Source organism: Athene noctua, chromosome 1, assembly GCF_965140245.1.
Source record: "Athene noctua chromosome 1, bAthNoc1.hap1.1, whole genome shotgun sequence".
Lineage (NCBI taxonomy): Eukaryota > Metazoa > Chordata > Aves > Strigiformes > Strigidae > Athene > Athene noctua.
Window position 1 is genome coordinate 105,707,229 of NC_134037.1, and position 26,579 is coordinate 105,733,807.

Genomic DNA, 26,579 nt, shown 5'->3' on the forward strand with positions numbered 1-26,579 from the left:
AAAAGGGAAAAAAAGGGAAAAAAGGGAAAAAGGGGAAAAAAGGGGAAAAAAGGGGAAAAAAGGGGAAAAAAGGGAAAAAAGGGGAAAAAAGGGGAAAAAGGGAAAAAAAGGGAAAAAAAGGGAAAAAAAGGGGGGAAAAAAGGGGAAAAAAAAGGGGAAAAAAAGGGGAAAAAAAAGGGGAAAAAAAAGGGGAAAAAAAAGGGGAAAAAAAAGGGGAAAAAAAAGGGGAAAAAAGGGAAAAAAAAAGGGAAAAAAAGGGAAAAAAAGGGAAAAAAAGGGGGAAAAAAGGGAAAAAAAACGGAAAAAAAAAGGGAAAAAAAAAGGGAAAAAAAAAAGGGTGGATTCTCCTCTTCTGTATGCCATTATTTGCTCCAGTGTAGTTAAAGTAGCTTCAGTAGACGTACTCAATATTTATACTTGTTTAACTGAGAAGTAACACTTTCATTTGTTCTGATGATATGAAGACTGAGTAAAAATAGGGAAAAGAAGGCACAGTGTGTGTTTCTGCCAGAAAGTGGATAAGGAACGGAGGAAAGAAATCTTGATGTTAAAGCATCAAGGAAAATGAGGGGATATTTTCTTATGATTATTCTATTAATTATCTACTGAAGGAGTCTGAATGCTGGGGTACATCTTGCTGTACTACACATAGAAATATTCCAGAGAAGATGAACTTTGTGTAGATACACTGTGATTCCATAGCTTACAAACAGACTGTCAGGAAGAGCCAAGTATACATGAAAATTGCCTCTACAATAACTGATTAGAACACTCACCAATCTCTTTTCTTTCCTGATTGCCCTACAATTGTTGCATGCACTTGCAGAGATATACATATTGACTTGATCAGTCTTACCTTCTTTCAGCATACCAACTTTTAGACACTTCATGAAGCGGCAGGCTTGGCAGGACTTGCGTCTGCGCTTTGTGATTTCACATTCATTCGTTGCAGGGCAGCTGTATTCTATGTTACCTGTAATAGAAAGTACCGGAAAAGATAGGTATTCAGAATCACTGACTAATCAACATAATGGATATCTGAAGGACTCATACAATTGCAATGGTGTTTAATTTTGGAATATATCAAGAGTAAACAGTGCTACAGAAAGGAAACACTTTTCAAGTAAAAACGAAAAGCCAAGTTAAAGGATGATCTCTTTGACTTTTTTTTTTTTTTTTTTTCTTTTAAATCTAGACAGGTATATAAAAAAAACCCCAACCCACAATTAATGTGAGTCTGTGTCTGGCTCCACACATGGTCCCTGTATTCATGTGTCTGTACCAAGCCACACGCTCAGGCTCCTCTTAACCTGAACACTCTTCATTTCCTTTTATTTCGCCAGTTTCATCAGTCCCTCTTTGTCCAGAATAGGACAAGGAGACTGTCATACTTCATTGGACAACCAATTGTCACAGATACTACTGAGCTTCACCCTTTTCCTTCCATAACGGCTGGCAAAGTGTATCAGGCAAGGCTCACCAGCACTGCTACCACCACATCTAGCATGCTCTACAGCTACTGGGTCAGATCTCTCAGCCAGGACATCTCCCCTTCTCTCTATACTTTAGACAGAGTTCTTGTACTGACAGGCATCAGAAATAGGATCATTCCTACCAAGTTGTCAGAGTAACGAACACTGTGGGAGATGCTTGTCCCTGCTTCTCCCAACTGTCCTTAAGGCTTAGAACAAGCTAAATCCTTCAATGAGAGTCCTCCTGGGAAAAAGTGTCTCCTTTTGTTGTTGTTGTTGTTGCTGCTGCTTAGTACATATTATTTATCCTCAAAAATAAGAAAAAAAAAAAAACCTGAAAATTAATGGGTAAAGGATATGAGAAATTTTCTTTACATTTTAAAAATCACATCTTTGGGTGTAAGTCCAAATGGGAGAACATCTGCTCTCTTTTGCCCTAGTACCACTGCACTTTTTACAAAACAGCTTAGCTCAGCTTATTCATCTGCCCAGCCATGCATCCTATTGCCCATGACTACATTTAGCATGACAGACTTTGCAGCAGTCAGAAGTTTCACCAGGAAACTGACTCTTAAATAAAGTATCTTCCCCATCAGCCTGTCACATCTTGCTTTAAAGGTATTTCTTTATTTTCTAACCCTTTCCCCCTGTGATAAAGTGCATTAGTATCTTAATGAAAATGCATTCTGTTTATTGCCCTCTTGGGAAGGAAGAGGTCATCGCACCAAATGCATAAATTGTCATCAGAGACAGTCCGAGCATAATTGCAATTTTGCTGCTCCATGTTTGCTGCACTCAGGGTCCGTCAAAGTCCCCTGAAACATGCACAGGTTCTAATAATTAGCATAGAGTCTGCCTGGGACCACAGCATTGATGAAATATTTCAGAGTTAATCACACTTTGTAAACACTGATTTATATTGACTACCTTTCTCCAGACTGATGTCTCCTCATTAAATATCGCATTAGTGGATTGCAGGATTGCACAAAGACTCAAATGCTCAGCAACTGCTAATTCAACAGGAAGTAATACTTAAACTACTTAAATCTATTGAAAATTGGTTAAGTATTTATGATAAAGGAGGTCTGCATGGTGGAATGTATGTTCTGTCAATACTGCCATCACACTTTTCTCAGGCCTTTGTGGGCTTTCTTCCTCCTGAACATTGCTGCATGACTGACTTAGCAATGCTGGTGAGTAGAACAGATCTTGGGATGCATGAATGCTAATGGTTCTTGTTGACAAAACTCAAACTTCAGGTTAGTCCTCTTCCCCTTCCTTGGCTCCTGAGAGGAAAGCTATTTAAGAAACTTAAGGATACAGTGGGCAGGAAATTCAGCCCAACAGGTCCTGCAAAACTTCTTTCCAATACATGTTAGAGAAGTTAGGAAATAACACTTCTGGAAGGATACATAGGAAAGAATGGTAAGGGCATGCTTAAAAAAAGATTCACATTATCCTCTCACACTCTAACGAGGCATTCTTAGTGAGGCACAACCACTACACAGGGACATCTTCAAAGCCTTTCACAAACTGTACCTAATTAACTTAATCATATTATAGTAATAAATGTATTACAATCCCTATTTTTAAAAAAAAAGAAACAGGGAATCAGAAATGCTTTGCGCAAGAGATCAAAGATATCTTTGCACAAGGTCAGAAATGATCAAAAATAAGATTGAGACTACAATACAGAACTTCAAGCAGCAAAGCTCTGTACTGAGGCAAGTGGAGCACTCCCACTACAGCCAGAGCCCTTGTGCAAAGGCACAGATGACAAAGGCACAGATGTCCACACCAAAAAGCAGCCTTCAAAACCAGAAAAATATAGGCAAGATTGCTTATTTCCCTAAATAGACGCTTCTAATCTTTACCCTGACATTTCAGTTTTGCGGAAAATACTATGAAACATGGTAAGGGTCTGTAGTGTACAGCACATTATGCAACATATTTTTCCTGCAGTCTTTCCACATACAGGACTCTAAAATAAGCTATTAGTCTACTCACTTCGATTCTAGTACTTTAGCTTAGAGAGGGAATCTTCTCCTATCAATTTAGGCTGCTTTAAAGAATTGTATTTTCCAGCAGATGTTCATTCTTAATTTTTGATGTTAGAAAATAAACTTGGAAGATGTTGCAAAGAGTTCCTCCAGTGAACTCAGTAGAGTTTACAATAACTGGATTTATTGGTGCCGCAAAGATCCACATCTTATCAATGGCTATAGCTGGTTCCCCTAAAGTGTTTCAACATTTTAGAATATGGCTAGACCAAAGTAAGAGTTCAAGGAAACGAGTATTTTTGTCACCACTTCACATACGAATGCAGTATTTTACCAAATATCTCCATGGATAGACTTCATTTCTGTCAGGGAGCTTCCCTAAAAAAACCCAAACTTCATTGCAATGCATATGTACCTGGATATATATCGCACTCAAAATGCGTTTTACCTAGCACTCGAAGTATTAGTGGATATATTTTTAGTAAAAACCTAAATTTACTGCACATCGCAGGTCATTAGAGCTCTCATAATTTCTTATTTACTTCTACACACTAGAGATAAAGAAACAGAAATGATTTTAAGAGTTTGGGAATCTGTACAATTTCACAGATACACTGCATCCATTCAGGGTGCTGAGATCTGCATTTTATTTCAGTGAGAAAGATGCAGAAGGAAGCTCTACCATTTACTTGTCTACTGCATGATGCTAGGGTCTGAAACTAAGCATCTAGTGAGAATATAAGTTGAGTTTGCCCACTCCTGCCAACAGCTGGAGAGGTAGTTGTGTTATACAGTGAACAAAATCAACATGGCAGCTCTGAGTCTTTAAACTGGGCTGACAAGAATGATCGAGCAATTTATAATATCTCCTGGATGGTTTTCAGAAAGGACTGGGCTCTGATTACTTATTTCAGAGTCTTTCGTACAATTAGTTTGCAGGCAATATAATTTTCTCACTTACTCCTTAATAGAATCATGCAGCTAGCTGGCTGATAGAATAACAGCTTATATGTAAAACTCCTGCCTGAAGTGCCAGGGGATAATTTGTATATTCCTTTCAGTAGCGTAATGGACTTTTACAGTTTGGCAGTTAAAGGGCTGAGTAATGTAAATTAGTATGACGTTTGAAAATAAAAATATATGTCAAATCTTCACTCCCCAAACACATTGCCTTGTGCTATAATAACGCAAGGGGATTTATGTCAGCCAGAGTCCCTTTTCTCTCCTCATGCACTGAGGAACGTTTATTTAAAAACAGTTTATTTTTTCTACTAATTTGTTAAATTTTATTATCTCAGCTAAAGATGAGAAAATACTTCTAACACAGTGTGCCTATCAAGAGCAACTGACCCACTAAATATCTGATCTTGAGATAAAAGGCTAAAACTTAGGGTACATATTCAGCTCTCTTGATACACAGCTCAAGGAAAAGTGGGCCAAGATACCATTTTTTTTCATCTCACAGATGAAGTTTGGAGGTTACCTGAATGAGATGTGGAGTCATAATGCAGTTTTAACGGTAGAGGTACTTGATGGTTTTACAAGCCAGGCAATTGACTGGACTTAGCCAAGATTCTTGAGACCATTTTGGCCATTTCTTGCACAGAATTGACAGCAAAACTCAAGATTAACAGAAGAGGAGGAGTGAAAACCGTGACAAAGAAGAGGCCACTGAAAGCACTGTGCCTTATCCCAAATGAAGTTATTGGCATCAACAGTTACAACTTTAGAACCTCACAGATATCAAGAGTGCGAAGCTGACTCTAGATACTGGCTCCAGTCTGTGGGACAGGCTGAAACAGGGGTCTCTCTTCCACAAATACAAACATGAACAGAAGCTGCAGACAGCAATTCTTAGCAGAAGCTTTATTTCCCCTTCCACACTGCGACATTTGATATTGCAACACTAAAGATGTGAAGGACTGCTATGAGCTATAGGATTCATGCTCAGAAAAATCTTTGGACAAATAAAAGACACAAGAAAGACTGAGACACAGGGTGAAAATGTGTTTGGAAAGAGTAGTCATGAGCCACTTACAAAAGCAGGAGGAATGCTGAAGAAATCAGTACTGAAACTTTTACTGTGTGGCAATGTAGGTCCAGAAAACCAAAAAAAGAAAAGAAGCATTAAACCAACAGAGAGGAATTAATTATTCCTTCAATGTAATAATTTTATGCTATAATTAGCTCATGAAATTGCATTTCAGTACCTCTTTATTTATATTCAATAATGCCCCATTTTTCTCCCAAACCTTCTCTTTGAGCTTCTGTAATCTACTACCTTTTTCCAAAAACTTGTATTTAAAAAGCAAGTGTTATTATTCTTAATAGAGGCTACTGCATCATTGGATTTAAGTCTTTCTGCAGTAAAGTTTACCCCAAGTACCACCTTCATGCTCTGTTTTCCTGGGTGACAGACCCAAAGGAATACACCTGCTTGTCTGTGGACTGGCATGCATGAAAGCTCTGGAAAATGAAAGGTAGCTAGGAGTACAGCCACAGGTCTTCTGGAAATTAATAAAAGAGAAATCCTGAAAAGAGAGACAGGAGAATCTATGCCAACACAGTGTATTATGGTATGTTAGGTCACACCTTGATATGCAATTCAACCACAACAGAAAAGAATAGTTCCTGAGAAACTGAGAAGTAGATGCTGTTGGAAATAGAGTAACAGGCTAACTTAGGAAAAGAAGGATAGAGAAAAAGTCCCAGATGGACTTAAAAATGTATTTGATGTTTATAGGTCTTAGCAAAGCTGAACTGAGGAAAGTAAAAATATTTTCTCTCAGGTTAAAGTTTCAGTTCTTGCTCTGTTCCCTACTTTGCAGTCAGAACTAAACCAAATTTAAGTATGAGTAAATATTGTCACAAGTAAAAGTACTCTTGTCAGTAAGTTTTCAGAAATGGGGTCAGGTTGGAATGAGGTTGGATTTGAACCTAACTGAATCTAGTTTTGGCTAACAAATCCTTAGATGGAATCACCTGATACTGTAGATAGCTCTATGAACTATAGATCTATGAATTCTGCTACATGTCACCTGGAGCTGTTTAAGATTAAAGTTGACTGTATTCACAACTTTTCATCTGGGTGACTTCAGAAACAATACTGCACATACAAAGTTACAGAACATTTAAAAAATTGTTTCCTAAATGTATCAAACATTTTTTCAAGATGATAGGATCATGTATGAAGGATTATGCTTACGTCTCCATTGCTTGTGTTGCCTTTTCTGTCACTCTGTCTTAGAAACTCAGGAAAAGCAGCTGGTTTTTAAATAACTCTACAGTGTAAGAATGGTATTTGACAGAGGAACACAGCCAGCTTAAAAGTACATTTTAAACGAAATCACTCTGTTGAGTTGCTCAAAAAAGGCCAGTGTACTATGTTCCTGAACTATAATATACTTAGAACTTCTGAAATGTACTTTTTATTTCTAGAAAGCAACATGAATAGAGATTTAAAACAAAAATGTGAAAGTGATGCTGGCTGGTCTGACTGCATGACATTTTTGCATCAGCCTCTAACTTAAGGTAGATGGATTTCCAGCATCATAAAACCCACCATAATTTTCAATATGAGGCTGATATTGGAGAGTGTTTAATGACACCTGTAAGGGCCCAGTTACCTTTGATTCCCACTGGAGTAAATTTCTTTATCTTCAACAGAAATGAAGTATATTAAGGTCATCTTAAGAGAGAACCAACGCTTTGAAGACACAAATAGAACTGATCCCCTCCTGCCTAGGAGTCACTGAAGAGTTGTTCAAGTCAGAAAGACTGAACCATCTATATTATATTTTGTCCCTACTGGTATTTTATCTAAGTTGTTTTTGACACATCCTACCAAGGCAGCATGAAAAATTGTCATTGTTTGTTTGTAAGAAAACAGTCTGTGAAGTTGCAAACCAAATGACTTTCGCAGCAGTAAAAAAAAAGTAATTTAAAAAGTTACAGAAACATTAAAATAAATCACTTTCCAGCTGAGACTACATGTCTCTAGTTTCAAACTAGACAGAGCTTCATAAGAGGGCTAGAAGCTTTCAGAGATGTTTATAACAAATAGAGATCCAGACCTAATTAAAATAGAATTGATACATACCACTGTACCAGTACTATTTGTAAACCACATCTCTTTTTATTTCTGATAGGTTTGAAATAGCCATGCACAAATCAGGATGGTCACTCTTGTTCCCTAATAATTAAAATGCAGCATATAATTTACAAGTCTGTAAAAAAAAGCACAGATAGTAAAAAAGATAGAACCATCTGTATAATTTTAAGCTTCTCTCTGGTTCTTAGATTTCAGCGTGTTTATATTTCACTCTCTCATCTTGTTTGGCTGCATAGTTACACAATGACATTATGACAGGATTAAAAGACATGTTGGAAGGAATTAAAAATATTTGCTCACTAGTTTGGCCCACAGGCACAGAGAAATCAGGGCAAAAGGGAAGATATCTATCATTGCTTCCTTAAAATGTTCTTTGAAAGAAATGCTGAGGCACAGACTTTCACTTATATAAGGAAGGTGAATGATTTAATCAGGTAATGATGGATTCAGGTGACATTTAGTGTTAGGTTCACTGGAAGACTGCCATCTTTGCACCAGAGCCAAGGTCCACAGACTATTGCACCAAGATGCAAGCCTCCATCCTATCTTTCTATAAAAAAACTATAATCTTAACTACCAGTAAATACGCTGAAAAGCCCTAAAATCTTTCTTAATTTGCTTTCATTTCCCCCACAAAAATGATGTGGAGGCAGCTTTGAGATACAAATTAACCTCTAGAAGCCACTTAGGTCAAATGTAACTTTGAATCAAACTTTATGTTGCCTATTTTAAATGTCATCTTATTATCTGAATTTACTTAGTTAATTCTAACTTTTAATCAGTTCTTACCTAATTTAAAAAAAAATATATATTTACTGTAAGGTGTTTGTACATTTACAGATCAAATTGGCTCAGTAATGGGTAAACACTCTAAAGAGAGCTGAAAAACCTGAACACTAAAGGGATTAAAACCAACTTTGAATAGCCAAAAAGGTGAATCAAGTACAAAGCAGTTTAATCTAGCTCCTAGTTTCGGCAGGCTTTTAAGACCATAGGAATTACACTACTGCAGAACTGTAGAGCTGAAGGCTCTTAGGTGATCAGCATAAAATGAGATGGCAGTCTTGATCTAGTTCACATAATGACCAAAAAGAAAACAGTATTCCCAGAATGGAATTTTCATTTGTGTTAGGACAAATGGTCAAGCAACAGCTCTCAGGGACAAAGCTCTTAAATGACACAGTGAGGGTATGATTGTAAGTCTTACTACCTATCACTTTACTCACCCTGCATACAAAGAGAAGATTGCTGTCTCAATACTGTTCATCCAACAGTTTTTCCACAAAAATAAACATATAAACAAAAAAACAAAACAAAACAAAAAACCACCAAAGCCCAAGAACTACAAGGCCTATTGAATACAAAATATTTTAGCTTTTGTGAGAAAAATTCAAACACTGTCCAAGGAAATAATAAGTAAGCTCTAACACTTTTGCAACAAGCCTTACCAGGAAGGCAACATATCAATACCTAGGCTTTTCACACTGCCTTTTCATGCAAGTTTAAAGAGTCCAAAGATAACTGTCCTGAAGATTGGAAGAAGGGAGGAAGAAATTTGTCTAGATGCAGGCTATTTTTTTAGAGATGAAGTCTAAAATAAAACAAAATTGTAAACTGTCATTGAATCTGTACATCCTATCATCTTCTACTGAAAGCAAGAATAGCATTTCAATCCACTTGCAGAAATGTTTGTTACAGACACTGAGTAATTACCTATTGTTAATGCAAAATGTGTACTTACTAGTCTTTATGATAACTGAGCAAATACAAATTATGAGAAATGTATTTACACTAAATATTCATTACAAAACATCTAGTAAGTACAAGACCTCTGTGCTGAACACAAGACTTTGCACCCAGCTGACAAATGAAAATTCTTTTTTCTCTCTTTTAATGAAAGCTTGGAGTTTTCAAGATAATACAGTGCACAGCAAAAACTATAGAGAGACCCGAAAAATCAATGGACCTGTAACTTATTTTTAGACGTTGCTATTTTCTACTATCCCTGATACTAAGCCAGTTTTGGGGAGATTTGGCTGTGTATGTGTTTCTGTAAGACATTTGCAATCAGCCACCATGTAAATTATTCCAGAAGCAAATGGAGAGCTGCAGCTGAGAGTACTAGGCTGAGCAGACAGAACATCCAGTTCTCCCGTCCCTTATATGTCACAAAAGGGGGTAGAACGTCATTAGATTCTACTATGACCTAAGACACTGATTTTATATATTGAGCTGTTTTTTTGGTGGGTTTTGGTTTGGGTTTTTTTTAGCCAGGTAATTTCTTCTGATTTTTTCTAATATTCTTTACTTTCATCATAATCCATGCATTCTTTACCACAGCCCCAAATGTATTTCTGTGCTATGATAAAATATACATTCATAAGAGACAAAATTACTGCTTTTTATAATTCAAGACAGGGTTCATTTAATTTCTTTACTTTTAGGAAAACTAGCAGGGATTGCAAGAGGCAGGAAGAAGAGGAGAAATGTATCAGCCAGGACCAGACTTTTTTAGACCAAATTGCTGCCATCTGAAAGGGAATGATAATCTCCATTACCCTTAAGAACAGGTGTATACTCTACATTAGGGCAAAATTCACCTCATGTAAGGGGCTACAAGGTATATCCTGTGATGCACTTCATTTGTGTCTTACGTAAGATGCTGGTGATATACAGATACTGTGGCTGGATCTCCAAACAGCTGCCTGTGGCTTTCACCTACTGAGATTCCAAAAGACTCTGTAGAAATGGAAATAATGGAAAGACTCTCATTGACTTAGTGGAAAGGACATCAGTCCTGACATGAACACAAGATTTGCTTCATAATCTAACTTTACCAGCTCAGCCTTGTTTTCACTGGTCAGAGCATTTTTGTCCATGACTTCAATACAAGTGGCACTTAGATTCTACAAGTCTTAGATTATTTAGTAACTGATGAATGATAAATAAGAAAGGTTTGGGAATTCAAACATTCTTTTTCACTGAATCTATAATTAAGTACTAATCACAATTAAATTATTATCATTTAAAATGAGCAATTCTTTAAGCCAAGACATGTTATCCTTACATATGCACAGTTACAATATTTGACTCTTCAGGTAATCTGGTTTACTAGGCTGTATTTATAAACTTCTTGGGTATTTGCTGATTTCCTGTTTTCTTATTTGCAGTTATGTAGTAATAAACTTATTTTAAAAACAAGAAGAGAAAGAATGTGATATGAATCCAGAAATTAAATGGTAGAGGGAAGAATGACCTCTAGGAACATTGGGACTAAACTCTATCATTTAGAACAAAAAAAACCTCAGGGAAATTATTCTTCATGCAAGCTTTAAGGAAGAATTTGCCCATTTAAAACATGAAAAGTACATTTTTCTTATATACTTCTTGTCACCTACCACAATCCATGGTTTGATTCACCAAAATAAGTAGCTTCCATTATTTTGGACGGTATTTGAAAACTCTTAGTCGTTGTGTAAGTTTAGTCAGCACCATTACTGAAGATGCTGCCATGACATTATGATGGTAACATACTTCCTATTCTTAGCTTCTTCATTATTGCTTTTCCATTCAATGTTTGGTTTTGCCTTGCTGCTTTTTTTTTTTTTTTTGTCTACACAGCACTGTCACCTGCTGATGCAGCTAGTGCTCTAACCATACTGAGACTTTTTGCACAGCTGCCAGTTCTAACTTGAGCTGCGTGGCCAAGTCCAGGTTGCTAATCTGGAGAATGACGTCCCTGTCTTGTGCTTCCATGCCCAGAAACTTGCTGTCTCTGGTGCAGTGTAAAATTGCAGGCTACCCACTGCTGCCAGAAGTCAGTTAACATTTCTGTGGCATTTTTTATGCTCAAAATACAACCTAAATAATTGTGCATCGATTCAGTTCTGTAGGGCAGCTATTACACAGCAATTAAATACCATTTATAAAAACAGAGTTGCTAGTTGAAGTTGGTGCTTGAAGTTTAGCAACCACAAAATACAAACTGATTCAGTGGAAACAATTCTTGAGCTTTTCTGAAAATGTTCTTGAAGGTCAAGTGAAATCACCTACCTCTTTTTTCACTTTTTCCAAAATAAAGACTTGAAATAAGTCTACTGTTTCTGCATATGCACTCATTTTACATATAAACCAAGGCCACTATACATATAAACCAAGGCCACTAGGAATCTTCACAGGTGTTTGTTTATTGGTTGCAAACTTTGTAACACTTGGCTTCATTAGAACAACTGAAGTCTAATGTTTCTTTTTAGTGGCTATATGACCATCATAAAACGGGTACTTCATGCTGCTAGAAGACCCAAGTCGCTCAGTAGTAAAATGGATGAGAGAAGAATTAAATGCCCATTGTCTCAGCAATGGATAATTTAAAATAAGATTCTTTTTTTTTTCCTTATTAGTTTTACATTAAATATGGAGATACTATATTTAAGAAATCTTGACCAAATGTTTCAAAATTTGGGTTATGTGAAATTACAAACTGAAACTAACTTTCTGCTCCTTATTGTAACTCATTTTTAAAAAGAAAAGTACACCACCAGATTGCATTGTCTTTCCTGAGAATTCAAGGCACTCAACACCTCTGAAAACCAAGCAGGTTTTATTGAGGAGCTTAAATTTGGACTTAGCAACCTAATTTTAGTCTCTGAAGTTTGAATTTAATTTAATGTGACACTATACTCCTGTCCAGGCCAAGCTTGGCCTCATGTTCTTTAAATAAAGCACCTTCAATTTTACTTGAAAGGATGATATCTAAATCAAAGTAGAAGGTTATTTTGTCTCCATTGGTTCCGAAGTGGTCATGCAAATTATCCCATTCATACTAATTCACGCCAAAATATGTGGTGTATTTGTAACAGGTATCAAGAGCAGATTAGTACAAAGTACTGGACAAAGACCAAAAGCTGTCAATGTACTCTCCTTAGAATGTGATTTTACAGATATTTGTTGAACCTGTTTAAGGTCACTGTACACCACATGGGTGAAAGACCAGTTATTAATACACCGATATGCACAAAGCACTACACCATTGCATTTTGTTCCCATTTTAAATGCACTGGTGCTTTAATAAAAGTTAACTGTTTCTGTAACAATCAAAGTATGGTAGTGGTGTAACTAGGAGCAAAACCCAAGCACCATCTCTGTGTGCTGGCCACAAGGTATGTTCAAAAGGCATCCATTACAACCTTCAAAAAATAGTCAGTTTTCTTTGCAACAATCATTTATGGGAATCCATGAGAAACTCATACAGAAAACAAATCTGAACATGCACTGGATGGCTCCAGTGTTTTACTATTTTTCATGAGCAAAATAAACATCACAGTGGGCTTAACGTGAGAGACAGAACTCCCAAAGAAGCCCAAAGGGGCTTTGTCACGAGTAACATCTGTAGGATCAAATACTGAAGAATGAAAAGGTACAGTCCTAACAGGATTTAGTCAAGGATTGTACTATTTCGCTTTGATCAAAAGAAAGAAAAGAAATTTAAAGAATAACGAACCTTGAATTGTCCTCTTGAAGAAAGCCTTGCAGGCCTCGCAGGAAGCCACTCCATAGTGGTACCCTGACGCAATGTCACCACACACCAAACACAGTCTTTTGGGCATCGAGTTCAGCATATATTCACACTTGGTCTGTGAATCTTCAGCGATGGTACTGGAGCAGTCGTCATACCGTTTCCTGACAGGTCCGTTGCCCCCAAGCCCTGTGGCCGAAGGGTAGAGGGGAGGTGAGTCCAGCCCGTTCTGATGTCCATTCATGGTGGAACTGTAGCTCCCGCTGGCGTCTGAGGAGCCACCAGGGCTGTGGTGGTTGATGCTGTCCGTCAGAGAGGCAGGGCTCGACGGTTCCGTCTTGATGTATGACGAACAGCTAGAATCAATGTGTCGATCTTTGCTTGACATTCTGCAGAGAAGCCTGTAGTGGGGAGAGAGAGAAAGAAGAATCTGTGTATTAAAGACAGTGCTCTTTAAGGCTGCTCTGGAAGGGTTAGGGACTGCACATCATTCATTCATTAGTCAATACCTCTTGTTCTACATGAAGGTAATCAGCATAAGGGCATGACAGAGCTTTGTCAAAGCTCCAGACAGGCAGTAAACAAAAACTTTAAAGTGACCAAATCCGCTTGTTGTCCCCTCCACCTGCCCTCTAGGCTACATGTCAACTTCAGCATCAACTCTAAATTCCAAACTTGTCATCTAGAAGTCAAAAAATTTCAAAAATCCTATTAGATGACTTGGCTATTAAATGTCTTTCTTTCCCCATTGGTACTTTCTGTAAACTCCATCATTATCAGGAACAAATATTTCCGAGTTTGATCACATAAATGTTCTGCTCTGTAATTAGTATTTGTCAAGACACTTGACTAAAACACATATCCGTCATCTATTGATCTGATCCCAGAACTGAAGAGCAAGTCTCCCACAGTCCTTTTTTTTTTTGTCTGTATTAATACTGCTTTATTACAGATACAGCTATATTGTAATAGAGTAGCGTATCAACTGGGAACTCTAACAAATAATTAAGGCCGGACTCCATTTTCACAAAATCTAAGTGAAATGATTCATCAGCTCTGGCTGCAATTACTTTCTAGCCATTATCCTCATACTAACCAGTAATAGCTATGCCACTATCCCATATATCTGCAGGTCTATAGGATCTGACATTTTACATGTTCCGTTCTTGGATTAAAAAAAAAAAATATTAGAGGATATTTTAGACAAATTTTGTCTTTCAGAAGGTGATACTCTGCCTTACTTCTCAGTTGTCACAGTTTCAGAATTAAGCATCTGAAATTATATTTCATTTGACAAATTAATGCTTTCTAAAGGGAAAAAAGAAATCTTTGTCTACTCCATCCCCAACTTTTTTATTAATTTTAAACATATTTTAGGGAGAACAAGGGACAAAAATAATAATTCGAAAGCTCCGAATCAGATATTATCTTCATTTGCTACAGCTGTGATTATGAGACCACAGTAGCAAATGGCCTACCCAGCATACTCCTGACAGTACTCTGAGAAGCTGCCAAACTACAGATGACAGTTATGAGCCTTTCTCTAGAAACACTATCAGCAGAAAAGCAACTACCCCATAAGGCCACCCACCTGGAGCTATATATTCATGTTTTCAAAGCAAGCGCCTAAGTCCAGACAATTTGACTGACTTCACTTCCTGAAGTGATTTTTGCGATCTTGTCTTTTCACCTTTTCATGTTTAAGAAACATTATAATAAAAAAATAAATTTCTACTTCAAGATCTAGAATCAAATTCACCAATGGAAAACAGACAGAAATCAAGAGAGTTTGCTTACTTTCCAATAAGGCTAACCGAAATCAAAGCCTAACCCTTCATTAAACATATCTGCTTAGGATGAGCTTTACCCCAAAATCAGTGCCCATGGATCTGATCTAGGACCTCTCAACTGTTGTAAATTTTACTGTAAAATTCTACTGAAAACAAACAACATGTGAATTTGGAAAACAGCCAGACTGATGTGCAGAAATGTCACCCTCCAAACTTAAAATCAGTACTTGTTTGGGGAGGTGGAAGAAGCAAGCTATCTGGTGTCAGCAAATAAACCAAGGAAATGGGAAGGTTAAAGCCGTGAAAATATCTTATTACATTGGACCACCTGCTTGTGTTGTCCTTTCCTCAAGAACTGGAGGGGGGGAAATCCCCTTGCCAGCCTGCAGTAGCGTGTGCCTTTTCTTCTGCATCTGCTGCCTTGTAGCCGTCACTGTTAATGAGTGCTGTAATTAATAGATAGCTCTCTCTTGTCTCTCTACTTGCACTCTGGGCTAAGCACTTTTCTCAAGTCAACGTTTGAAAGAAAGCGGGTCGGCACTGACTTACAGCAGCTCTGCGAATTCCTTTTAATTTAGAGCACTTACACCACCACTCCACTTATTACCTTATAATTACTGGACCGCTCTCACATACATTATGATCTTAGACTAGAGTTAGAAGTTATTAGGGTACTAAAACATGGTGTCTCTCTGTCTCTCTCTCTCTCCTCTTTCTTTGACACTGAATTTTATACATCTATGATAAAAATATCAATTAACTTTCACATTCTCCCAACTTATTGTTTACATTATTTTTCTATACACTAACACTAAGGTCTTTTATTGACTAAACAGGTACTTGGTCTTCTTTTCATCTCCCTGCTGCTGTGACTCCACATATAAAGTCTCAAAATACAGCAGTAGGAGTCACTGCCTACAGTCTGTCATAACCAGCTTGATGGCACGTTCCTGTCTAAGACTCCCACTGCTGATGTTTTTTTTCTAATTTGTGCAATAATGAGCTCGAATGTCGCCCTTCCCTTCCCAGAAAAACCATTTGCAATTAATTAGTTGTCCAAATGCATGCTGTTTTAGCCAGTGCAAAAGTGGATACCTCCCACTCCAAGCAGTCAGAACCAAAATATAATCTCAGTTCTAAACGCATTAAAATCTGATCACCGTTGCTGCTTAGGCTAAAGCCAGTCTGCTGATGCCTCTGAAGTAGCGGTTTCTGGTACGAACCCAGACAGAGCTGCTTTTGGCTACAGCTTAAACAGTACAGACTGGATTGGTGCATGCTGGCAAAGCACAAATGCAGTTAAAACATTAACCATTCCAAAGAAAAGCGAAAACAACAGCACCTGAGTTTGAGAACAAAACCTTTCTCAATCCCCAGAAGGTGAACCAGAGACAAGGCTGGGTACTAGCTGTGGGTGGGCAACAGACACCTAGCGCTTTCACTCTTTCCTTACTGTACCACATCTGAACGAAAGTAATTTGAGAGCCATCTTATATGGATGGCAGGTGGGACCACCATCAAATTATCATGCTGAACGTTTGGAATAATGCCTAAGCTAGATCTCTGTAAAATCCCTCCCTCAGTTCCCTCCTAATTACTACTTAGCTCGTTACACTGAAGAATTCCTAGACACCATTGCATTATAGTCTAAAACTACAGTTGGAGCTTAATTCTCTCTTCCTCTCTGTGTCTGAAATTCTACAGCTCTATTATTCAAGCCTGAAATATTCACAACTATCTATAAATTCAATTGTCAGCCGGTGGGTTTTATTCTAGACCTCACTTCAATCTAAAATTAGAGGCACTAAAATTCACATTAACTCTAAGAGGAATATAGTGAATAAGACTTTATTTCAAAAGAACACCTTTTTGTCAGAAAGAGCTATTTTCAAGATGATGGCTTTATCTGCATTCAAAGAGAATAAGCCCAATTCCACATTGTGCTGTTAATGCAGAATTTTTAGGTCACATTGGATTAATAAAAATCTAAATTTAGTTAAGGTTTATGAATAGAAATAACATGTGTCATATAAAAATGTACAGTATTTATTTTAAAGCCTTGGTGGGGTTGTTTTTTTTTTCTTGACTAGATTTAAATCAAATAAATGGCAGCTCCATTTGTGGTGGGCTGTTCTCAGGTAAGTTTTCTAACAACTGGCAGCTCTCAGGTAAACCTTCCTTTCAGTAACTATAGGGAAAGTAACTAATTGGCTCTAGAAGTATTTCCATGCCCATATACAAGAGAGGGTACTGCAAGCCTCAAGTAATATTCAACATATAGCATGACTCTTCACATCTCTACTATATTTACTTCACAACTTCTCCATTTAAGACAGACCTGAAGCCAGTCACTGCTGGCAGAAAGGTACAATGACAGAGCGCTTCAATATGCAACTTCTGCTTTAAAAAGGTCTTAAACAATAATGAATAAATTGTAATGCTATGTGCTTATGAAAGGTTGAATATATTAAGAATTTATTAATGCAATCACATTCATATTTCCATCTACCTGCCACATTACTAATGATATTGACAGTGCTGACACTGGCTAAATCAGTATCAATATACAAGTGGAGTACAAAAATTAACTGCATCTGATTACAGTACATAGCCTTAAAAAAGAAAGACTTCCCATTCCAACTGGGAAGCTCTGTATATTCCATCCATACATGCAACTGGTTCAGGAAAGTTACTCTCCCCTCATCTCCCTTATTACAAATACCTAAAGGATGTCAAAACAACATACCAATACTTCATAACCCATGAACACATTTCATGCTTGCTTTTCAAGTCGGAAAAAGCTCTGCTTACAGCATCACTCACTACTTCAGAGCTGTGTTGGTGGTTTCAGTGACTCTAATAATTAGTCATGATAATTAAGAGTGAGCACCTTTCTTACAGACCACACAGAAGTCCACTTTTAGCTGCACATGAAGTTTTTCTCTCTTGAAGAAAGAATTACCCTATTTCCATAAATGTCAGAATAGGTTGTTAGCAGTTGACATTTTTAATGACAGCTACTACGTGGGAGCATCAGCAAGGCAGATGTTATTATGCACACCTAGGTACTTTTTACGCTAACAGTGCAATCCATCTGATTTTCCTCCGACACATTCCTCTAACTCACACGGATGTCAACCAAAAAGGTCTTAACTTGTTATCCTCACATTTTAACTATGAAAACCAATACATGAAAGAAAGTCTTGGTCTAGGTGACACAGTAAGTCTGTAGAAGAGTCAGGAACGGAAGCCAGCTCCTTCCTTTGGCCACAGAGACCACATTTCCCCTCAAATACCATGCTTACTTTTGGTATTATTCCACAGGTCTATGCCAAAATCAGTAGATAGAAAACTGCAGCATGTTCCAGTGACTTCCCATACTCTGCTTCTCTGAATATAAGTGGGAAAAAAATGTTTGCGTGGGAAGAAATGTTTCTTGCACTGACGCCTACAACACCTCAAGACTTTCACTGGGTCCTGTTAAAAAGAGCTGAGTAACAATTTCAGCCAAGCTGCTTTACATCGAGCATTTTTTAGCTTCAGCTAATTGCACTGAAGGAAAGTGGCAAAATGTGAATCACTTAGTAGGAAAATGGGCACCAGCTGCTATTGTCAGAGAATGGAGATGCTGGAGAAAAGAAAGTGACTGAATGAAGTGTCATGTCAGAAATCAACGGTGCAACGTGTGATTTGAGAAAACATGACTACTTTACAGAGACAGGGTGTCATTATGGCATCACAGTAATACGATGCTTTGACAACTGCTGGGTCTAACATATCATCATTGCATTAAGGTGCACTGGCTTAGTTGGGAGAGGGAAAAGAAGGAATTTCTTCTTTTAATAAGAAATATCATAAGGCCTGCTTGGTTAACCAAGTGGATGAGATCATTAATTACAAAGTATTGCTAATCTTGTCCCATGCACGCACAAACAAAACTGTTATTATGCATTAGGTCTTTATTAATGAACACATGTACAAACATGTAGTAAAGAGTACCCTGTGCAAAAAAGAACAGCTGTGGTGGCTTTGTTTAGTTTTGTTTGTTGAGGTTTTTTTAAACAAATGTTGAATGTTTCATTATTTTTTGTAATTTCTTCTTTCCTTAATGTTTTCTTGAAACCTTCACCACTTCACCTTCATAAGGGAAAGCAAAGCAAGCCAATGACTTCTTCCAGAGCAGCTGTCACAGCCACTGGCACCAGAACAGAAGAAGCAATGCTTGAAGCCATCATGTCATTACCAGCAGTGGCCCGAGTTAGCCGATGATTACTGACAGAGAATCCAGCTTCCCAAACAGTTATTATTGCTCTATATGCAATCTACCATGCTCTGCTAAAGCACCTCCTACACACAAGGCAGTGGAAGACTACACTACTGCGTGGCCATTTTAAGATTAACAAAAAAAGACATTATCTGAGGCCCTTCACATTTGCACCTAATTTGAGCAGCTGCACTTAAATTTGTTTTCTATGCTGCTTTTAAGAAGCAAAATTTTCAAGTGGCTGGCTTGCAACTACTGCAGCCTCTCCAAAATGAGGGGGAATTATTTTAACCTCCCCTCCTTCCCCTCCAAATATAAAAATATTAATAATTGCTTCCCTTTCTATTTCAAGTTGATTCCCTGTGCTTCCTGGTTGATACACTTTGTTAACAAGAAGGAAATGATCCTGAGATACCCCAATGTGTTGCAAATTATCACTGTTGACAGCTTCTACGTTTAAGGACTACATCTGATGCAACAATGCATACAAGTGTCATTTATCTTTAGCTCATTTCCTTGGACCTATTTCAACTGAGGGTGAGCATCTCTTGTTTATAGCTCTAAATACTGTAAGTGAGCAACTGGCAAATCAATAAAACTGTTAAATGCATAATAATACTGTGTAATTACTTACATGATGTTTTGCATAATTAACTGTCTGAGGTGTTCCTTTATATAATGGATACTCGGAGTATGGAATAACCTATAAGCCTATAAAACACACCCTGTTTATATGAACAGAAATTATGTTTAAAACTCTCATTCTAATAATCCAAATCAGGCTTTGGCACTATATGATAGAAAGCCTTCCTTTCCTGCCAAGTCTAAATCAATTCTTATGGCATTACTTCATAACTAACGTGATATTTCACTGATGATGACGACTATTACCCTGATTACTTGGAAGTAATGTAGTAATAGCAAAAATACACTTAGATTAAACAAACTACTGCTATTTAATCAATATTATTGAGACAAACTAAGTGTTTTAATAAGTCTGTATAGATGCACTAATGCTGGTTTAATTAAATGTATCCTTAGACATGCACAAGCTCTGCAGCATAGAGATCCTATGGTTTGACAGACTGTAACATTACTCTTCTGAATTTAAAAGCTGAAGCACTTATAGCCAACAGAATTTAAGTTTTTTCAGACTGCAAAATTCTTTTTCTTTACATCAGGTACTCTTTTGGGAACAATACTCAAAGACCTTGCACCTTTGAGCCAAAACACCAGACATCTGAAGAAGTGCCAGCCCTCAGTGACGGAGTTGTCCAATGCATCCAATATATATCACTGCAACACACTTACAAAAACAAACAAACCAACCTCCCCAACTGAATGGCAAAAAATAAAGCTGATATAAAAATCAGAAAACTGATCTCTACTTTTGCACGTGTGTAAGCAGCAAATATCCTATTAGCTATGTTATGCAATACTACCAGCAGGCCATCACCACAGAAAGTTTCCTGCAAAAGAGACTTGCCTACTATTATGGATTTCATGTATTTCAAGTGGAAAAAGACACTTTTTTGGTATGTTCTGATGATTTCAAATACTTAAAAAAAAGACAAATACTGAAGTGAAGGCGACACAAGAAGTAGACAGCACTTTAAATGAAAATCGTTCTGGAATAACTGAAAGTTATACATAAAATAAACTGTATTTTGTGTATATACTATGGTTCTGATACAACTTAAACCTCAATAAATACTTCATATTCTTACTTAATGTTTAGGTTTCTCTTTTTCTCCTGTGTGTCTAACAATTTTACACAGTTAGAACATGGCTGTTGTTTGAGTTACATCCACATCATCAAAAAAATTCAGACTTGCCATCTCTCGTGTACTGTTTTCTAGCCTAATGTTACATTTTTTTTGTTGCTACAGTAATTAACATGCCTCAAATGAGTCAGCTCTTCAGTGCCTGGAAAGCTGCACAAACTCACACTAAGACTTCCCATGCCCAAACAGTTTAAACCAAAAGGCTGTGATGTCACTACTAGGATGACGGCCAAGTTTCATCATATGAAAATCAGTAAATTGGTCAGGAAGAGTAAGATTTTATTACTCTATTTTCAAACTACAGCCTAACACTTTTAGCTTATATTACATGTTGAAAGACAGCAAATCTCTGGTTAAGTTAGGTGTTTTTCTGGGATGGAACATCATTCTACTTGTGGTTATACTCCAGCGGTATCAGGTGGAGTCCACCTGACATCTCTAGCCCCCCCAGAGAACATGGTAAAGTGTCAAGGAGTCATCTAATTATTAATTGTGAGGATTCTTTTTATTAAGAGAAATCAACTGAAATAACAAAACAAAATGCTACATTCAGCTACTTCAAGAGAGAAAAATATAAAACTGCAAAAATAAGTAAAGATTTATTCAAGAACATAACAGGCTTTCTAAAGAGGGATTATTTTGAAATGATTACAGCATCAAAAGCAGTTACTTGCACCACTCAGAAAGCCAGTACTACAGATCACAGACGTAGCTGTCATTCATCACTTTCCAAAATGAAAAAGAAGACAAAAAAATGCCTTCAGTCTCAAGGGAGAGTCAAAGTTTGCATCATCAGATTTTTCACAATTTCTAGCAGAGAGTTCCATCTATTGCTGAAAGGCAGAGTGTAGGTGTGTGCACACCGTGTACCTGCCTCCCCACCCAGCTCCCTCACTGATTTTCTGCAGATTTGTATCAGAAAAATTATAATTTGCCAGCCAAGCTCTGTTAAATTGGAGAAGCGATTAGAAAGAACATACCAGAAATAGTATCAGAGAGTGAGCATCTTAAAAGACTCAGGACTAAAACTTATAAAGCAAGTGATCCTTCTCCCACCCCCTCACTCAGCTGGCTCCTGAGTGTGTCCTGTCCTCCCAGCCACACGCCACCAGTTTTAAATCCCCCCTACACATACACACACAGAGGCACAAGCAACCAGAAAGCTACTTGGTGAGTTGGAAAATGACGTTCTCCTGCAATCAGTGTTTAAGTGAATGTTTGTCCCAGTGTGTTACACCATGCTGTCAGCTAGCAGCAGGGAGTCGTTGAGTTGTTACTACATTTGATTTGACTGCCAGTAGGAAGCTTTATTTCTACTAACTGTTAGTTGCCAGCTCTAAGGATCTTCTCTTACTTTGAGAGGGTTGGTTGGTTTTTTTTTTTAGATATAGTCCATTATTTTTCTCTTTCACTCTTAGGACTTTTAGTATATGGCAGAAGCATCTCTGTGCCTCCATGCATCACAGCAGTCTCTTCACTTACACTTGCTGCCTGAAACGCAAAAAAGTAACTGTATCAAGGCAACTCTAAGTCAATCCTGACACACATCAGAAAAGTGATTTTTATATCTGGGCACCCGAATGAGAGGTGCAAAGGTGAGTATTTACATAAGCAAACTGAAGCAGGGGAATTGTATTCTGATCTTTTCTGAAAAATGTGGGATAAGAGGCTGAAGGAATAGGTATGGAGAGATAACCTGAGTGGATTTTCCTTCCAAGGAAAGCATTTGCTATCCAGATCTTTTCATGCCTCCCAAACAGAGTTTTCGTAGGGCTTTTTGTTTGCATGTTTATTATTCATGTATATCCTGAAAGGTTTCTCCTCTGTCAAACAAGATCCTATAACTTTAACAGTTGTTTACAATGCTTTCTCTTCCTACACAATAATGATGATTTTGATAATTAGGATCTAATTATAATGGATCTGACAACAACTTCCAACAACGAAAAGCATCTTTAGAAAAATGAAAGCATATGCATGAATAGTGCAGGGAGGTGGGGTGGGGGAGAGAAATACATTCCTATGAGACAGCCTGAGAACTCAGGCTGAATGGAAAAGTAATTAACACTAAAGAGCTAAAACTGTAATTAAAGAAAATTTCATTAAAGGGAGGCAGGTGATTCCACTTTCCTAAATATGACAAGGTGCTGTATAAAAATAAAATAGCAGCCAGTTTCACTGAGTGGAGCAGGAAAGCCATGTCTTTAACCAGATCAAATTCTTGAAATTGGCTGTCAAGACGGGATTGTTGTGATTTATACCCGTCTATCAAGCGCATGAAAGAGAGAGACAGGAGAGGAAAAGAGGCAAGCTGCTGTCGCTTCCATTCGCAAAGCACCTTTAATTTCCATGGCACCATCTGTTACCAAATCTAATTCACATTCCCTCCTAATCTGGTTTAGTTCTGTAATACTAATTCTTCCACTACTCTTATGAACATCGCTCTCAAGAAAAAGCTTTGGTTCTGGGTTGGTAAAAAATTGAATATTATACAGTTAAGGTTCTGGTGTCTTAAGTGAAGCATGCTGCCTATTAAAATGCACTCCTGGTAAAAGGATTTGTTTCCAGTCAATGCAGAGATACAGAATTGCTCACGTTTGAAAAAAAGTCATGAGGGGAGGAGGGGAGAGGGGGGAAAAAAAAAAAAAAAAAAAAATCACAGCTGATGATAGGAAAGTAGGCTGAGGACATGAAAGCAGAGGTTGTCATAAAATACAATTGTTGTCAAGTTTACTCACTTTCAGTACTGGCTATAAAATCACTTTGTCACGGTCTCATATCGAAAGCTTGAAACTGTATTTTTGCTAAGGAAACTAGAAGTAGTGCAGTGTAAGATTCTACAAGGGAGAAAACATTTATTTCAAATTATGAGATGCAAACATCTGTAAGAAATCAAAAGGGTAGGGACCAAAATTGAAAGTGGTTTAAAAGAGTTTCCTCGGTGCCACAGTCTTACTCTTAGCTCTGTGATGACAAAAACCCCAATCACTTTTGTGGGACTTGGAAACAAAGTAAAGGACCAGGCCTTTCCCGTGGCTAAGCATTTTCAGACAGGCAGTCCCTTGTCTACAGGGTCTAAAGGTGACTCAAGCTTTCTCCTCGGTTCCCATACAGAGCTTCCTGAACAGATCCTCTTGAAATCAACATAAAAAGGGAAAAAAAAGACCTAGACAAGACAAATATTACTACTAGTAATCTTATGGTACTATTTATTAATAATATTCATCTTTTACTTACTGATTTTAAAAAAGATCTTAAGGTGCATTTCTAGGGAGTACCATTATCTCCCTCTTACAGATAGATAAAATAAGACATAAAGCTGAAAAGTTGCCTAACACTGCTCAGCAAGCCAATGACATGGTATGAAACAGAATCAAGGTCCTGGGAAATCCCATTCCAGTATATTTTGCATTCTTTCTTAATTTTTTTTTAAATGAAAACATGCCTTGGAAGTCTGAATATTTATTTCTAAGATGGGAACTTGCCTTGAACTTTCAGAAATGGCACCTTTATTATTCTTAAATATGTATTTTTTTCTAAACGGGAAACTTATTTTAAGGCTAAATTAAATCTCTTCTTATTCCTACATCAAAATGTTTATTTTTCTGTTGAAGTAATCTCAATTTCTTTGTGTGTAGCCTTCCCAAAAACAATGCCTATGGCAAGAACAGCTTTAGCCAGCGCACAGGGTAATGTGTGAGCAACGTGTAGCTGTGAATAGCCCAAGGTTTTCATATATTTAGGTTTTTTAAGGATTTGAAATGGAAGAGGCAGACAATACCAGGAAAAAAAAAAAAAAAACCTTTGACAGAACAGTAATATTCTACAAAATGCAGAAAGCAGCTCTAGTTTTCATTATATGGAAGAGTAACGCATAAACAAATTCCTGGCAAAAGAAAAGATTCCAAATTTGTAACTGCTGTGAAACATCCATGAACAGAGATGTCAGTTCTAAAGATGAACATGAATTCTGAAGAAGCCTCCTCCTTCAGTATCACTGCTCAGTTTACAAATTGCTTAAAACATCTGGGTAATTGTACAAACCATGTGGGTTCGTTATTTTAATGGGAAGAGTACGTAAACACACAAAATCAAATTTGTTCCAAATACAGCACATCTACCACTCATTGTGGGTCAAAATCCTAGGTACGAGGGAACAGACCCAGAAACTCTGAAGCTCTGCAAATGTATACTAGCTAATGGTGTTATTCCCAAACCCAGCCTGTGCTTTCAGAGGGTCTAAGGTCCTGATACTCCGACATGCAAGATACAAGTAGATTACCATAACCTTCTGCACCCAAAGAAAAACCACAGTGACATCAAAGGACTTGAAGAGCACAGCAGTCTTTACATACATTTTTATTTATTTTACATAAAAGCATTTGAGTTATATGAGCCCTGGCTGTTAATGCACAATGCTTCTATTTCTACACTATAAAGCCCCTAAACATCTGTAAATGAAAACTGTAAGAAAAATAACCTCTTCCTTTGAATTCTTACTCTTTTTTTGATAATCTATCTTGATCCTGAAAGCACCGGAAATTAAAAACAGGCAAAATAAGTAGTTGAGTATGTTACTTGGGTATGGTACTAATCACCAAATTCATCACATGCTGAGAAAAATCAGAGAATTTGCAGAAGTAAAACCTATGCATCTCAAGTCCTTCTGAGTCTGTCCTGTATTTTAATGTGTGATTACAGATTTTTCCAAATAAATAAATAAACCTTTGGCTTTTCACAGTTCCTTGTTCTTCACATATTGCTACGTGTAATTCAAATCTATTTATGCCACTGGGTTTACGTGTCAGAGATTTGCCTCTGGATATAAGCAGCAAAGGTCAGGAAGTAACGGCTTTCACTTTTAAAATGTTTGCATGACTCCAGCAAGTTTGCAGGATGAGCTTTTAACGAAGTCCTGATATGGTTTCTAATCTTCATTCTTTTGCCTTCCATTTTAATGGAAGTCACAGGGAGAAAACAAAGAAATTCAGCATATTCCAGAAGAATTGTCTAAAGTAACAAAGGTGTACCAGCCCAATTATTACATTCAGAACAAGGATGTTGATACTTGCAATTATAGAGCAATTGTATCAATGTGCTGCAATTACTACATGCTTGAACCTGTGGTCATCTCTCCTTACAGAAGTCACTGAGAGACTTGTCCAAGAAAAGCTTTACATGAACAGATCAGCATTCATTACTCCATATTGCACACTGCAAATTTCAGCTGTATTTTAATGACAGACTTGCTTCAATTATTTCACCAGTATAAAGTCTGGATCCAATATTTATTTTTTGTAGATCTAAAAGTTCTGCCTAAGTCAACTGTCCTTGGGTAAGCAATGAAAGAAAGGCTGGTCTGAAGAGAGCACTGCATTCCACCATTAAAGGAAATTAACGCACACATTTGATCCTGAGAAGTTTTGTGCCTCACTAGTTTCAGCGCAAGTTCAGACTGCTTGACAAACTGAGTATCAGCTCTGATCAGTTAACGGGAGTGCACTAAATGATAATTATACCAGATTGGGCTTTACTTTTTTTATCATGATAGGACTAAGGTCCAGAATAAAAATCCACCTGCATTTTGCTAAGCATCTGCCTTGAATACACACCAAATCTGCTCCACTCTGTCACTGTTTCTTT

General features: G+C 37.3%; 1 protein-coding gene across 11 annotated transcripts in view; it reads right to left on the minus strand.

Moving 5' to 3' along the window:
- The window catches only part of ESRRG (estrogen related receptor gamma), a 408,336-nt gene that overhangs the window by 118,642 nt on the left and 263,115 nt on the right, over positions 1 to 26,579 (minus strand). For all 11 annotated transcript variants that reach the window (XM_074897224.1, XM_074897225.1, XM_074897226.1 and 8 more), the window contains 2 exons: positions 13,084 to 13,499; positions 857 to 973 (listed from right to left, as the gene is read on the minus strand). In XM_074897224.1, the coding sequence (XP_074753325.1) occupies positions 857 to 973; positions 13,084 to 13,499 (533 nt within the window). The remainder of the gene's footprint in view (positions 1 to 856; positions 974 to 13,083; positions 13,500 to 26,579) is intronic.